At 46.8% G+C, this 12406-nt stretch overlaps 1 protein-coding gene across 2 annotated transcripts in view; it reads right to left on the bottom strand.

Annotated features, from left to right (window-relative positions):
• The window catches only part of RHBDD1 (rhomboid domain containing 1), a 91181-nt gene extending 83118 nt beyond the window's left edge, over positions 1 to 8063 (bottom strand). For both annotated transcript variants that reach the window (XM_004701813.2, XM_045295411.1), the window contains exons 1-2: positions 7559 to 8063; positions 6271 to 6403 (exon numbers count right to left, since the gene is read on the bottom strand). In XM_004701813.2, the coding sequence (XP_004701870.1) occupies positions 6271 to 6403; positions 7559 to 7991 (566 nt within the window). In that variant the 5' untranslated portion in view covers positions 7992 to 8063. The remainder of the gene's footprint in view (positions 1 to 6270; positions 6404 to 7558) is intronic.
• Between the last annotated feature and the right edge of the window lie 4343 nt (positions 8064 to 12406).

Genomic DNA, 12406 nt, shown 5'->3' with positions numbered 1-12406 from the left:
AAACACAAGCCAACAATTTGCTGCCTACAGGGTCTGGTTCTTTCAGTTCATTCATTTTGCCTTTTGCCTTTCTGCTTTCCCATAAATACATGGGCCCTGACTTATGTTGCTGGAGCAATGGTGAAAGACAATGGCTAGAGAGCAAGGTTTACTTAAGTGACATGCTACCTGCGCAGGGTGTTCTTGGAAAATTTTGTGCAGACTGTTCCCGAAGCTCTGTGTAAGAAACGGCTGATGCCTGAAACAATACATGTGATTTTACTCCGTGACTGCCTTTGCCTGAATGGTAAGGTTTAAAAATTATATCACCAATCAGAAAATCTGCTTATACATTCCTGGTTCCAGGCATCTTTCTATAAGCCTCTTTTTCCCCTAAGGTTTGGGTGCTCTGTAGACCCACTGGGCACTTTCCAACTCGAATCGGCTCTTCCTTCAGTAGCTCTCCTTACAGAGTACCGCCTATACTTGTGTATAAGCCGAGTTTTTCAGCACATTTTTAATGGTGTTTTTGTGGTAAAATTAGGTACCTTGGCTGATAGTTGGGCAGGCTTATACTTGAGTAAATACGGTATGTGTTTTCTAATAAGATAAGGTAATCAAAGGCAGCACGTGACACTTAACTGGATTTTGTTCCCCTTGTGTCCTCCCCCCAGCACCACCCCAAACAAACAAACAAAAAGAAACCCAAAACAAAAAGTTTGAGGTCTGGGGAAATTTAAACATGGGCCAATTGTGAGACAAGGCCAGGACTTATTGTTAAACTGCTGCTACAGGACAAAAGTAGCCCCTTATTTGTAGAGTGGCTGGTATCTACCCCTTCCTGTCCTTGAGAGCCATTGAAAGCAGCATCAAGTCGGTCCTGACTCATAGCGACCTTATGTACAGCAGAACAAACTACCACCCAGTCCTGCACCATCCTCACAATTGCCCTTAGGTTTGAGCCCATTGTTGCTGCCACCGTGTCAATCCAGCTCATTGAGAGCCTTCCTCTTGGCGATGGCAGCAACTGAAAGGCAGTGGGTTCTTTTGGTTTCTACTTTACTAGGCAAAATGTTCTTCCTGACAACCCGTCCAAAGTACATGAGCAAAGTCTCACCATCCTTGCCTCTAAGCAGCATTCTGGCTGTACTTCTTCCAGGACAGATCCATGTGTCCTCTTGACAATCCATGGTACTTTCAATAGTCTTCGCCATCAAATGCACTGATTTTTCTTGGATCTTCCTTATTCACAATCCAACTTTCGCATGCATGTGAGACTATTGGACATCCAATGGCTTGAATCAGGTGCATTTCAGTCCTGAGAGGAGGGTGCAATTCCTTAATGAAGAATCCCCTCTCTCGTAGGACCCTGTGGGTAATGCACACAGTTAAGTGCTTAATTACTAATGAAAGAGGGGTCTTGGAAGACAAGCTTGGCCTCCTCCTTCCCAGAGGCTGCAGCCATTGAAATCCCTACAGAGCATTTCTCCTCCACAGGCAAGGGGCCGGCATGAGTGGGAAACAAGTGTAGCCACAACTGCCACCAGACCATGGCCATGGCTCTGTGGTGATGTCAAAGCATAAACAACCTTGTTTTTAAGAGATGCAGGCTTCAGCTTTTAGGAGGTAAATCATCTTGATGTTTACAGCTTACTTTCTAAAAGCTCAGCAACTTTGCTTTCAACTTTTCTCTCCTGATGTTAGAAAATGAGCATAATTAAAAAAAAAGAAGAACAAATAAATCAGTTTGTCTCCCATCTGGTCAATCTAAACAAAACATTTTAGTAGGCTTAAAGAATTGCTGTCTTCGGCATGGCCGTATGACACAGGCGTGTCTTGGTGATATTACAGGTTCTGAGCCAGACCACCACAATTAAGTAGATGCCACCGCCAAGCAGGTCCCACCACGGTTCTGGCCCGAGGATACACACAAGTTATCTTTACTGTTGCCTATTCAGTGCAATGGCATGATAGTATGAAAACATTTGGAATACCATGAGAATGACCACAGTGTGGCACAGACACCCAACGGGAGCCCAGACAGTTGAAAGAAAGGCGCCAACAGACCGTTCATTTCTGAACCCCCCACTATCGGTGGGGCACAAGAAATGCCAGGTGTGCTGGCACTAAGGTCCACCCTGCAGGATTAGGCACCCCCTGGGTACTCGCACACACACAGCATTAGAAGTTTATCAAAGGATAAGCAGTCAAACCAAAAGGGACCCAAAGATTTCTTCTTTTCAACTCCCTAGACCGAAAGCTGGACTCCATTCTCACACTCCCAAATCTCATCTCAGGGCCTGAATACACATACACACACACACACACACACACCACAAACAAAAACGAAAATGAAAAAAAAAAAACACCCAAAAACATAGACACCCCACACACATGCCACACACCATACACACATACCACACACACCACACACTCGACACATGTACCAAATACACACACACACCACACTCCAGACACAGGTACCACAGACACACTCCACATATGTACCGCACACCACACGAGCACACAAACAGCATGAAAATGTAAAGGGAGCCCATTAACAAGAGGGCTCTGAAAATTAAATCAATGAAGCCCTGGGAAACCCAGGATGAGGTGCCGCTGAAAAGTAGGGGGGCTTCAGAAACTTGATGGGGACACGGATCTCAGATGATGGCATTTCTCTACGGTCTTTCGGGAGCACCTTCACAGGAGCCATGAAGCCCTGCTCGGTGGGGGACCCAGGGCAGAGTAAGTGCTCCAAGGCCACCAAGAGTACCCCAGACACAATTATAATAAACTAAAACGAAGCATCTGATTTGCATGGTTAAAACCTTATCATTCCATCTCCCTTTTGATACGTTCTGGGATGGATCTAGTTTTTAGTCTCTTCTGTTTTCTTTCAAATGGGGGTTTCTCTCTGTTGTATTTTGCTATTGTTGGCAGCCTTCTGGATTCTCTGTTACATAGCGTTTTATGTTTTTTAGCCTAGGACACCCAGGATGGGGGAAGCTATAGACACCACACTAGACTGAAGTGCCTCAGGGATATGGCAGGGCAGTTTGGAGGGTAGTGGGGAGCTAATAACAGGCATAGAAGGAAGAAAATATTCTAAAACTGTGATGGTAAATGTAGAACACTTCTCGATAGGACTGAACTACTGAAATGTATGATGTTTGGATGATATCCCAATGGATCTTTTTTATTTTTTTAATGGGGAAAAAAACCAGAGTTGCAGTACCATACAGAAAGACTTTCATAGGAAGGTTCAGGGCTGCTGGTCCATGAACGAGCCTCCCATCTACACAGAGAACCAAGTTGATTCAAGCAGGGTGGGGGAGCTATTCAGAGAGGAGACAAGACATTCCTGGACCGTAGCTCAGAGAACACGGAGAAGATTCTGTTAGGCTTCCTGTGCGGAGCTGTCACGAGATAACCGTGCTGGTGCAAATGGGTGGTGTTCAGGGCCACACGGCTGCTCGTGAGATGGAGAACTAGCATTCAGGAAGCCCTTGGGGCTGCTGGGCTGACACCTGGTGAGAATGTTCTCCACACACGAGCCAAAGCCAACTAGAAAAGTCCTATCAAACAGAGGAGCCAAAAAGATGCCTCTACCCAACGTCCGTGTCTGCAGCGTCACAATAAGCAGCCATGCGTTTCTGGTTGCATCCGACCGATTAAGTGAAGGGGGGCTGGCAGAAGAGGTGGGAACACACTCTTCCAATTCACCCTCCTTTTTCTCCACAGGAAGGAGCGTCAAAGCCCATGGGGGGTGGCCATGGAGGTAGAGATCCAGCAGGCCGGGCAGGATAGCAGGCCTGGAGTGTGCCATAAGTCCCCATGAACCCCCATGTCCATTCACCTCTATAGATGGAAAGTACTCACGGATGGAGATCACTGTATCTGGAACTGAGATCCCTGAGGCCCTGAGGTTCTATGGAAGCCCTCCAAAACAGGCTGTGCACCAGGCTTCCTTACAACTCAAAACAGTTCAGGGTTGAGTCCCCTTATATACTGCGGCTGTGAGTAATGCCTTTTGCTTAAAAAAAAAAAAAGATTCTAGTACCGGGAACTCCCAGCCATTTGTCAACCAGGGGTAATGTGGCAGCTTGCATATTGCTGTGATGCTGGGAACTATGTCAATGGTATTTCAAATGCCAGGAGAGTCATTGATGGTGAACGGGTTTCAATGGAGCCGCTAGACTAAGACTAGGAAGAAGGGCCAGGCAACCAACTTCTGGAAACAGACCAGTGAAAACGGTTACCCAAGGCATGACTGTTTTCTGTTCACGTGGAGAAACACAGTGAGGAGGAGAGTTGGGGGAGGAGGAGACCGTGGGGCGGGCATGTGGCTAATGGCACCCATTAACAGTGGCCTCCTTTGCTATGTGGCCAGAAGAGCTGGATGGTGCCCAGCTTCCATTAGCTAATATTGTGGACGAAGACTCTTTAGAAGAATCCTGACCAGAAGAGGGGAAACGCAGAACAGAACTTCCAAATTCTCATAAACCCTACATTTGAAAGAGCCGTTGCATGTTGCCTGTTGTGCCACAAAGCCTCTTCTGAGTGTTAAAGAGCAGAGATGTCACTTTGTGGACTAAGATGCACCCGATCCAAGCCAGGGTGTTTTTAATCACCTCATGCACACGTGAACGCAGGGCAGTGTATAAGGAAGACCGAGGAGAAGGGAAGCGTTTGGACTATGACTTTGGCGAAGTATACTGAACACCCTCTAAAAGGGCCTTGTGGCGCAGATGGGCGCAATTCCGCAGCACGTCTTCGCGTTTGATTTTGTGACCACGGCTTCCCGGAGTGCTCACTGTAGATCCACATAAAATGAATTCCTTGACAATTTCAACCTTTTCTTCGCTTCTCTGGATGTTCTCTATCAGGCCACCCATCTTGTCGGTTTGTCGTACTGTGGGGGCTTGCATGTTGCAGTGATGCTGGAAGCTTTGCCAGAGGTCTTTCAGAGACCAGAAGGGTCGCCCTTGATAACGGGGGTCGGCAGATCTTCCAGACAAAGAAAAGCCTAGGAGCAGGAACAGGCTGTCCACTTCTGAGGGATCAGCCATTTGGAAATAATATCCGGCAACTAACAAGAAATGACCCAAGGCAGTCCACGGTGAAGAGGACCCGGAGACACTGCTGTTCTGTTTGACCTTTTCATTTCTATCACCATGTGGCTTCTATGTGTCTCCCTGGATTGCTGCTATCAGAATTAATGAGTTGATTGGCTGGTTAATACTGCTCCCCAATCCTGTACGGTAGAGCCTCTTTTTCCTACTTAAAAGCTGAGAAGATCAGCACTCAGGGAAGACGATTGTCCCCAATCACCTAGGTCGGTGACTGCCAGGGCTCGAACCCAGGGGAGAGTCAGATACTAAAACCATCAGGAAGAACAAAGCCCACATGGAAGAAGCACACCAGCCTGTGCGATCATGAGGTGTCGAAGGGATCAGGTATCAAACATCATCAGAACAAAAAGTCATATCATTATAAATGAGGGTGAGTGCAGAGTGTGGAGACCCAAAGCCCATCTGTAGGCAACTGGACACCCCCTTACAGAAGGGTCTTGGGGAGGAGACAAGCCAGTCAGGGTGCAGGGTAGCAACGATGAAACATACAACTTTCCTCTAGTTCTTAAATGCTTCCTCCCCCCCACTATCATGGTCCCAATTCTACCTTACAAATCTGGCTACACCAGAGGATGTACTTTGGTACAGATAGGAACTGGAAACACAGGGAATCCAGGATGGATGATCCCTTCAGGACCAATGATGAGAGTGGTGATACCTGGAGGGTGGAGGGTGGAGGGAAGGTGGGGTAGAAAGGGGGAACCGATTACAAGCATCTACATATAACCTCCTCCCTGGGGGATGGACAACAGAAAAATGGGTGAAGGGAGATGTCGGACAGTGTAAGATATGACAAAATAATGATTTATAAATTATCAAGGGTTCATGAGGGAGGGGGCAGGATGAAGGGAGGGGCAAAAATGAGGAGCTAATATCAAGGGCTTAAGTAGAAAGAAAACGTTTTAAGAATGATGATAACAACAAATGTACAAATGTTTGACACAATGGATGGATGTATGGATTGTGATAAAAATTGTACGAGCCCCCAATAAAATGATTAAAAAAACAAAACCATCAGGCTCAATTCTGTTCTTATAGATAGAAAGTCATCGTGATAAAAATATAAATTAAAAGGTTACCTCATTATGATAGCAATACATTCTCTATGGAACCAGATCAACTTCCTCACATTGATTCTCTGGACGAAAACACTCACCCTGGCGTGCAGAAATGGATCGCCACGAGCTCTGCCCAGCAAGCATATCTGTTGGGCACGGGAAAGCCCAGGACACTGACCAGGCCTCCAGGACAATAATGGTTGTTGAGGACCTTCAAAGCAAACAACACGCCTGAAAGAGAAGCAAGGACATACACGTGTCAGTAACCATCCCCAGGTGGAGAGAAACTGAGGCCTCTATATTTGCTGAGCAAACCAATGCAACCGCTAAGAGCACATTTGACGACCTCAACATTTTTATATCGAAACATTTCCTCTTTCCTCCAACATGCAGTCCCCCGGTGTTCAGTTAAAGAGAAACTACGTTCAAGGTACTTTGTGAGGTTTCTTAGCATAGACGTTCACGGTGACCTACAGTGTACTACTGAATATACAACACCCAATGTGCAGATAAAACCGCACCGTGCTCGCCGCTAAGGTCACTGCTGCAGAAACCCACGGCATCTCCAACAGCAACGGCACGAGGACGCATCTTGGCAGGTGGCAGGGAGACCAGTGGGGGAAGCAGAAGGGAAGGATCCTACATTTCCTTCTGCTTGAGAACTATTCCTTCCGCCTCCTCATATTCAAATGTTTACAACACCCGATTTCAATCCTGATGGCAATTTCAGTCTTGTGGAATCTATGCTAAAACAAACCAAAAAAACCCAAGCAAAACAAAACACTGTTGGTGTTGTTAGGGGCTCCTGCGTACAGCAGAAGCACCGCCCAGCCCTGCGCCATCGCTGGGTACCATGTTCGAGTCCCATGGTTGCAGTTGAGGGGGCAGTGAGAGATCATCACGTACTGGGTTACAGTCAGAGACCTGGGTCTCCAATCGCAGCTCTGCTCCAAGGCTGCAGGCAGTGAGCAAGTTTCCTCACTCTGAGATGGAGAGCTTGCCAGCCTGTGGATCCGCCATTCTGAATGACATCCGACTTAGGTACCGCGTGCCCATCCTGGTTTCTAGAAACATGGCGTGTGTGCCACTGGGATGGGGGGAATTCGTTTTCATGGCCTTGAGAGGTAGCCTTCCTTCTCTTTTTCCAGAATGTCCACTCACAGTACACCTGGCCCCACCATGAAGGATTTTCTCTCCCCACAGAGACACCGTCAAGTAGGCCCCAGCCAGGATTGTCCAAGAGGAAGACACAGCCTGGGGGAGAAGAGCAGGACAGGTCTCCACCACCTCGTCCCCGCCAAGAACCCGAGTGTGCATGGAATGACAGCAGGTGCCCCCTCCTAGGCCATTCCCAGGTGTGCTGCCTCACAAGTTCACCTGCCTTACCTGAGAAGCCCACGGCACAGTTCCTTTGAAAGTTGGGTTCATCCATAAGCACTGCGAGAGAAAATTCCAGAAGCAGGTACAACACCCCCGTGAGCAGAGAGAATGTAATGATGACGTAGGCAAACCACCTACTGCCCAGCCTCCTCTCCAGTTTGGCTCCTTTCCACAGCATGGACGCCATGTTGAAGTACAGGTGCCAGTCGTCGGCGTGGTGAATGGGGGACAGCAGTAAGCGTTGCCAGTCTCCCTGCCAGTAACACTGGTCCACGCTGAGGCAGGAGCTATGCAGGGACTTCAGGGGGTTCAGGAAGAGCCAGATGTTCAGGGCCAATGTTGCCAGGGTGACAGGGGGGATGTTGTTGATCCCAACATGGAAGACTTGAGAAAGAAGCAGAATAAGACCGATGTTGGCTCCGCGCGCTCTCCGCTGCATGGCTCAACCTCAGGACAGGTGCCCAGTGATGGAACCAAGTGGATACAGCGATGCCGAGAAAAATACAGACAGCTGAGCCTAAAACATACAAGAAGATGTAAATGAAACTCCAGGAAGTAAGGATTAGTACATTAATAAGACATACTGTGGAGTAGGTGTTGGGTTGCTCACTGCAAGGTTGACTGTTCAAGCCCACCGGCCGCTCCATGGGAGAAAGATGAGGCTGTCTGCTCCTATAAAGATTGACAGTCTCAGAATCCCTATATAGGGTCACTGTCTGTGGGTTTTGGCTTTTAGTTGCTTCTCTTTAAGGGGTGCCTACATTATGTAGATCCTACCTCCCATTCAAACAGAAGTAGTTCTGGTAGCATAGTGGGTTTCAGGGTGTCCTGCTACTCTCAGGTCAGTAGTTCAAAATCACCAGCTGCTCCTCAGGAGATAGACGTAAGTTTTCTACTCCCATCAAGAGCTCTAGTCTGGAAACCAGGACAGGTAGTTCCACCTCGTCTACTAGGTTGCCATGGGTCACAGTGGACTCGGCTGAGTGAGTTTGAGTTTCAGCCAAACAGAAACATCTATTTTCATTATCTTTCAGAGCACTATCCAGGATGCTAGCTGACACCCTTCTTCCATTTCACATTTGAAATATTTTCTCCTAAACCCCAATGGACCAATAAACAGCCTGCCAAGTTTTCTCTGATGAATATGCCTGGGAAACACAGTATGCCTTCCATATAAAAATATGTCTAACCTAATGAAAACCTCAAAAGAGAGTATGCAAATATGTAATCATGATTTTGTCACAGAATGCTGATAGTAATTCTGTCCTCACCATTTTTTTAATGCATGAGACAGCATTGGCCCCAAAATGTTTAAGTGTCTCCACCAAGCAAATTCAACACCACAAGCACAGACTACGTCCAATGCCAGCGTCCACACCTCCAGAGAATAGCTGCCCAGGTGCTTTGTTCTCATAAAAACTTTAGCTTTTGAATGTGACCTCAGACTCACTGCCATTCTGACTCATAGTGACCCAACAGGACTGAGTAGAACCGCTCCTCTGGGGTCCCGAGACGGAAACTCTTTACAGGAATAGACAGCCTCATCATTCTCCTGCGGCACAGCTGGTAGGTTCGATCCAGTGACCTTGTGGATAGCATTCCAATGTGTAATCTACTAGGCCTCTATTGGACAAATCCTGGGCTGAAACACAGTTCCTGTTTTGAAGGAGCTCACTCTCCATTAAGAGATAAGCCAAAAGCTGGCACACATGATCAAAGCAGGGGCAGAGAGCCCAGAATAATGCACACGCAGCCTGAGGAGGAGCTTATGAGAGGAGGTGCAGCTAGCTAGCAAGCAGAAGAGCCACAGTGGTTCGGGAGCTGCTTCTCCCTCCTGATCCTGGGCTGGCAGAATGTGAAGGAAGGGGCAGCATAGGAGTCATGGGCCTAGGTCTCGAACCCTCACAAGCAACCATGTGGACAAGTCCAAACTAGCCTGCGGGATGATGTAAGGCACCTGCCTCAGTCACTTAGGTGGCCCTGGCCACTTGCTCAGCCAATGTCCCCCAGGCCAAGTTGTTTAGCTGCCTGGCAGCTGAAGGCAGAGGAATGAATGATCCCAGCTGAACCTTGCCTAATTTTCTGGATCACAGAAGAGTGAACAGAACCAATGGTGGCTGGTTTAGTTCACCAAGCCTGGAGGTTTGTTTCACAGCAACTGCTAACTGAGGACACTTGATTTAAAGAGGGACTGGAGTATGCTCATGGCAGGGAGCTGGTGAAGAGACAGTGGGAGACAGACTTGGATGGGAGATGTAAGAGATGAAACAAAGAATCAAGCCTATTGAAGAAGTGACGTCTTTTTGCATCACAACAGGAAAAATATACAAGTGCCAGTAGAGATGTACACAAACAAGCAGATCAGGGGGATGCCAAAGTTCTGATCCAGTGGTTTCTGTTTTCTCCGTAGAATTTACCTGCTTTCCCATCAAAGCACCCACTTACCCCAAAGAGTCTAGTCCGAGCAGCTCACTAGAAAGTACAAGGGCTTGACTCTGAAATAGAGTGAATACTCCCACTTATCTTAAACACTTCATTTCAACTCTCTGGATTCCATACACGAAGTGTATGAATGCCAAAGGGTGTTTGTTTGTTTTTTCCTTATTTTTTCTTAATTGCGAATCAGGAAGGAATTACATTCAGATTGTCCCAGTACAGCCTGAAAATGTATGATCACCAGTGACAGGGTCCCCTTAAGAGTAATTTTGCGGTCATTGTTACAGTCTTCCCCCTAGGCTGATGTTAAGTGCTGTTGAGTTGGTTTTCTTTCTTTTTTTTTTCAATTTCCTAAGAATTTATTTTGATCTGTTCTTCTTCTTTTTTTTTTTATCATTTCATTGGAGGTTCATACAGCTCTTATCACAATCCATACAATCATCCATTTGTTGCCATCATCATTTTCAAAACATTTTCTTTCTACTTAAGCCCTTGGTATCAGCTCCTCCTTTCTTTCCCTTCCCTCCCCCACCTTCCTTCCTTCATGAACCCTTGATAATTTATAAATTATTATTTTTTCATGTCTTACATTGACCGTTGTCTCCCTTCACCCACTTTTCTGTTGTCTGTCCCTCAAGGAATGGGTTATATGAGATCATTGTGATTGGTTCCCCCTTTCTCCCCCCACCTTCCCCTTACCCTCCTGGCATCACTACTCTAATTATTGGTCCTGAGAGGTTTATCCTGGATTCTCTGTGTTTCCAGCTCTTATCTGTACCAGTGTACATGCTCTGTTCTAGCCAGATTTGTAAGGTAGAATTGGGGTCATGATGGTGGTGGGCAGGGGGAGAGCAATAAAGAACTAGAGGAAAGTTATATGTTTCATGGGTGCTATACTGCACCCTGACTGGCTCGGCTCTTCCTTGTGACCCTTCTCTAAGAGGATGTCCAATTAACTTTGGGTCTCCACTCCACCCTCCCCCTCACTCACACTGATATGATTTTTTGTTCTAGGTCTTTGATGCCTGATACCAGATTCCATCGACAACTCATGATCACACAGGCTAGTGTGCTTTCTTCCATGTGGGCTTTGTTACTTCTCAGCTACATGACCACTTGTTTATCTTCAAGCCTTTAAGACCCCAGATGCTATATCTTTTGATAGCCGGGCACCATCAGCTTTCTTCACATTTGCTTATGCATCCATTTTGTCTTCCGTGATCGTGTTGGGAAGGTAAGCATCACAGAATATTAGATTATTAGAACAAACTGTTCTGTATCAAGGGAGTACTTGAGTAGAGGTCCAATGTCCATCTGCTGCCTTAATACTAAGCCTATAAATATATGTACATAGATTTATTTCCCTATTGTTATACATAAATAAATTTACATATGTACATGCTTGTATTTAGACCTCTATAAATGTCCTTTGCCTCCTAGTTGCTTCCTCTATTTTCTTTTACTTTCCTCTTGTCCCACTATCATTTTTAGCCTTCATTTGGGTTTCAGTAACTCCTCTCAGTTACATTGCCCTTGATCAAGCCCCACCAGGCATCCTACGCCCTCACCATCAACTTTAGATCACTTGTTGTTCCCTTGTCCTGGGTTTGTTGGCACACACACACCCCTCCTTTCCCCTGCCTCCCTTGTGTCCCCCTGGAGCCATCGGTCCTGTTGTTTTCTCCTCCAGAAAGATTATCCCACCAAATCTTATCTAGGCAGACATGCAGAGACAATAATAAGCACAAAAATAAGACAAAGCAATACAAAACAATAAAAGAAAACAGAAAATAAGGGGGAAAAGCAAGGACCAAAAAAAAAAGAAAAGCCTGAAAATAGTTCCAGGTCTGTTTGTTGACTTTTAGGAGTGTTTTCCACTCGAGTATAATGGGGAGCCATGCCCTGGCTCCAAAGTCTATTTTTGGTATTCCTCAAGGACTTCACTGCTTTATTTCCCCTACTGCTCTGTTGCACACCCTGGTGTGGTGGGGTCGGATCAGGCACAATTCCCACATTGTGTCTCCAGTGTTGTCCCCCATAGCACTATGAGTCAGTGAGGGACATCGTGTCTCTTGTGGTGGGGCCGACCCTATGTCCTCTCTGTGCATTGGCTGCTCTGAGCAGGAATATCATCCTCGGGGCTTTGTGGACCAGGATGTGTTCTACTCTCTCTCCTTCCTTCCTCGTTTGCTCCTGTGTGCTCTGATCAGACACACACCCCTCCCTGAGCTGTAGCTTCAATGCTGTCCTCTGAAGTCCATTCTTCTTGGTGGGGGTAGGAGGGGCCACATAGTTGGGACTGGGGCTGGTCCCGTAGACCTCTCTATTGGTTTGCTGCTTCATGCCAGTATGTTGCATTCATGTCTTGGCTGTGGTTTTCATAGGATCAGATCATCAGGCCTTTCTGCTCGCTGGGTG

The sequence above is a fragment of the Echinops telfairi genome, unplaced genomic scaffold (assembly GCF_000313985.2).
Source record: "Echinops telfairi isolate 266 unplaced genomic scaffold, ASM31398v2 ScPeMD7_3;HRSCAF=10, whole genome shotgun sequence".
NCBI lineage: Eukaryota > Metazoa > Chordata > Mammalia > Afrosoricida > Tenrecidae > Echinops > Echinops telfairi.
Note: the sequence above shows the minus strand (reverse complement) of the source record. Positions and strands in the feature narration are given on the sequence as shown.